Source organism: Monoraphidium neglectum (genome assembly GCF_000611645.1).
Source record: "Monoraphidium neglectum strain SAG 48.87 unplaced genomic scaffold scaffold05519, whole genome shotgun sequence".
In the NCBI taxonomy this organism is placed as follows: Eukaryota; Viridiplantae; Chlorophyta; class Chlorophyceae; order Sphaeropleales; family Selenastraceae; genus Monoraphidium; species Monoraphidium neglectum.
In genome coordinates this window covers 1-3,102 of record NW_014008111.1, presented here as the reverse complement: position 1 = coordinate 3,102, position 3,102 = coordinate 1, and the positions used below count along the sequence as shown (strand labels likewise).

At 67.4% G+C, this 3,102-nt stretch overlaps 2 protein-coding genes across 2 annotated transcripts; one reads left to right on the top strand and one right to left on the bottom strand.

Moving 5' to 3' along the window:
• Positions 1-340: 340 nt before the first annotated feature.
• On the top strand, positions 341-672 carry MNEG_15644 (hypothetical protein; the record flags this gene model as incomplete). The annotated part of the gene is made up of 1 exon (XM_014035886.1): positions 341-672. A coding segment is annotated over one exon (332 nt), but the record flags the coding sequence as incomplete, so codon positions are not given.
• Positions 673-2,476: 1,804 nt separating this feature from the next.
• On the bottom strand, positions 2,477-2,925 carry MNEG_15643 (hypothetical protein; the record flags this gene model as incomplete). The annotated part of the gene is made up of 2 exons (XM_014035885.1): positions 2,477-2,691; positions 2,919-2,925. 2 exons carry the CDS (start codon positions 2,923-2,925, stop codon positions 2,477-2,479), a joined length of 222 nt encoding a protein of 73 aa, XP_013891339.1.
• Positions 2,926-3,102: the final 177 nt, after the last annotated feature.

Sequence of the window (3,102 nt, the reverse complement as noted above, 5' to 3'; positions counted from 1 at the left end):
GGGGGGAGGGGGGCAGGGTTGCTGCCTTTCAGACGTGTCCAGTGGGTTTGACCCCTGTCGCAGGGATATGTGTGTGAAGTTGACGCAAAGTCACTCAACTTCCACTTTGCCACACCTTGAGGACCGGAGGAAGGGGTGCTAAGGCATTCGTGAGGGGTGATATCACAACTGTGAGATGTGCGCAGGGCCCGACCGGGCAGGTGCAGCCGAGGCAGCAGTCCCGCTCGCACCCGCTGCTTGCCTTCGAGTGCCGCGCCCTGCTCGCGCCCATTGCCCGCATACCCAGCTCCGCCCGCTGCTCTCATCTCACGGCCACTGCTCCCCTCAACCCTGGTCCCAGGCGCCCTGGTGCTGCTGGCGATGGATAACAAGGCGGCGCAGGCCCTGGAATGGGGATTCCTGTTGTGGCCCAGCCTCCTGCTCACACTGGCAGTGGCGCTGCCGATAGCTGCCGCAACAAACGTGCTCAAGCGCCGCTGCGCGTTCGATTGGCCTCTGCGGCAGGACGGCGCGGCGAGCGGCGGCGGCGCCAAGCTTGCCACGGCCGCGGCGGCTGAGGGGGTGCGTCAGGAGCCCTGGGGTGCAGCGGATGCCGACGCTTGGCGGGCGGCGGCGCTTGTGTCGCCGGGCGCGGCTCCCGGCGTGGGCAAGCGGCGCTATCGGGATTTCTGATGGCCCCCCGCGCCCCCAACAAGCGTTGGGCCACATTTTTTTGGGGGGGGGGGCGCAGCACCAGCAATAAGGGGCGCGCATCTGCAGCGTCAAGCTTTGCTCGGCCACCACGGATTCAATGCCAAAGTTCGCCGGGCGCTTTGGGAGAGGCCCACCGCTGCCCCCCAACCGCAGTCGCGCCCGCCCAAGCCTGGTGACCCGGACAAAGCCAGTGAACAAACGCTGGGGCACGCATGACAAACAATCACGCCGCCCTCCTGCATGCCGAATCTGGAACTTCCCTGTCACCTGCGGTCTTGTTCCACTGCCGAGCTGTGCATAGGCCAAGTGCCCAAGAGTGCACAGACTGCCCAGCCCTCCTCAACCCACCCACCCATCCCCGAGCTCATCAGACCCCGCGTAGAATGATGCGTGTCACCTTGGCAAATTACATGTTTAGCGCTGTACCCGTGTGCTCGCCTCCCTCTGTACAGCAGCATTTTGAGCCGCCATCACGCGTGCACCCCTGCCTCGGCAGCCCACGCACCCTTTGTTTCTTTCCACGGCCGTCGCCGGCCCGCCCCCATGGTAGGCCGCCATCTGCGACAGCCGCATGGCGCCTGGGCTCCTCCTGCACACGGCAGCGTGTACGTAATGACTCGTGCATCTGCCTGTCGGCGCAGCGCCTTATGTCCGTTTTGTTGCATGCGTTTGTTGCCCCTTGGCTGCTGCGCACCCGCTACGCCCACAACTGCTGCCTGTGCGGCCGATCTGCCGCGTAGTCACTGTGCGTCTGCGCCAGACTTCTGGCATGAGGCCGAGCCCCATGCATGCGTTGGCCATTCAGCTGGGCCCCAATCGGTCGGTCGGTGGGAAGTCAACTACAAAACGCGAGCCGCAACCAACAAGCACCAGCTGCAACCACGATTCCCAGCGCCTACCACGCGCCCCTGCGCAACCCCACGCGCACCGGCTTGCCTGCTCCCACCCCTCTGCACCACGACAACGGCCGGGCAGGCTGGGCCCCCGCGTGCACGATCAAGCGCCACCACAGGGCGATGAAGACAAGACAAAGGGTCACCAGGTTACAAACGAGCGCAGCAAGTCAAAGGGCGAGGCACTCATTCTGCTTGTTTGTGCGCGGGCTGCGCTGGGCCGGTTAGGAGGCTGGCGGTTGAACCATGCGCGGTGCGGGGCAGCGCGCGCGCATAGGCACCGCGCTGCGGGTTATGCTGCTGTAAAACGCGAGGGCGCGGCAACGCGACAGACAGAGAGTAACAAAGATGGCACGGGCGGGCGCCGTCGGCCGCTGTGCTGCTGCCTGGGGTGGCAGGGGCGCGCGCGCGCCCAGCGGGCGGGCTGCGCCGGGGCCGGCTGTGCAGGTGACGGCATTCAAAATGCAGGTGTGAACGGGTGCATGCACTGGGCCAGCAGCGCCGGCCGGAAAAAGGCCAGAAAAAACGCAGGCGACAGGCCGCAGGTGGCAGCCGGCCAGGGCCACAGCGGGCGGCCAGCCAGCTAGCCATGGGGGTCAGGCCCACCCGCCGGGTGGGGAGGGGGCGCAAGGGGTGCGAAACAGCAACACAGCATCACGCACAACGCCCAGACGGAGCAACCCCTTAGAAGGCTGGCCGTCGCCGCGGCTGCTCGGAAACAAGGGGTCAGCAGAGCGTGCTGCGGCGCCCGCCGGCAGAGCGAGCGACACGGGCCCTGCCCCTGCCGCCGCACGCTGGACCGACAAGCGACGGCGCATGGGTGAACCGGCCGAAACACGCGCCGCACCCGCAACCGGCCCCGCCCGCGCCCCCGGCGGCCGCCGCCGCGCTCACGCGGGCGCGCCGCCCCGCTGCACAAATGACGCGACGCTGCTCGCCGCGTACTGCCCAGGGTCGGCGATGTCAGCCAGCACGGGGCGCTCGGGGCCGCAGGCGTTTGCGAGCTTGGCGTACGCGGCCGCGTAGCCGGCGCCGCCGGGCAGCTGCTCCTCGTCTATGTAGAGGTCATCCGCGTCTGCGCCGCCGCCGGCGCCGTCGGGGGCGCCTGGGGGGTGGGGTTGTGGCGGCGTGGTTGATTGAGTGCTTGTGATTTTGTGCGTGATAAGTGTGACTGTGTGTGTGACTGTGAGTGCGTGCCTGTGTGTGTGTGTGCATGTGTGCATGTGTGTGCATGATGTGTGTGTGTGTGTGTGTGTGTGTGTGTGTGTGTGTGTGTGTGTCTGCCTGTCACCCAAGGTGAGAGGCGGTCCCTGTGTTATAAACAGTTATTACTAATCATCGTCGCCCCTGCTCCATGGCCCTGGGGGCCCCCAGCCGCCGCGCCGCGCCGCGGCCGTCCCAGCCCGCGTCGCCGGGCCAATTTCGCCTCCTGCGGCCGCAGACTGACCCCCTCCCCGCCCGGGCCGCCCTCCCCCACCCCCCTCCCGAAAAGCCCGCGAGCAGAGCAGCTCCCCGG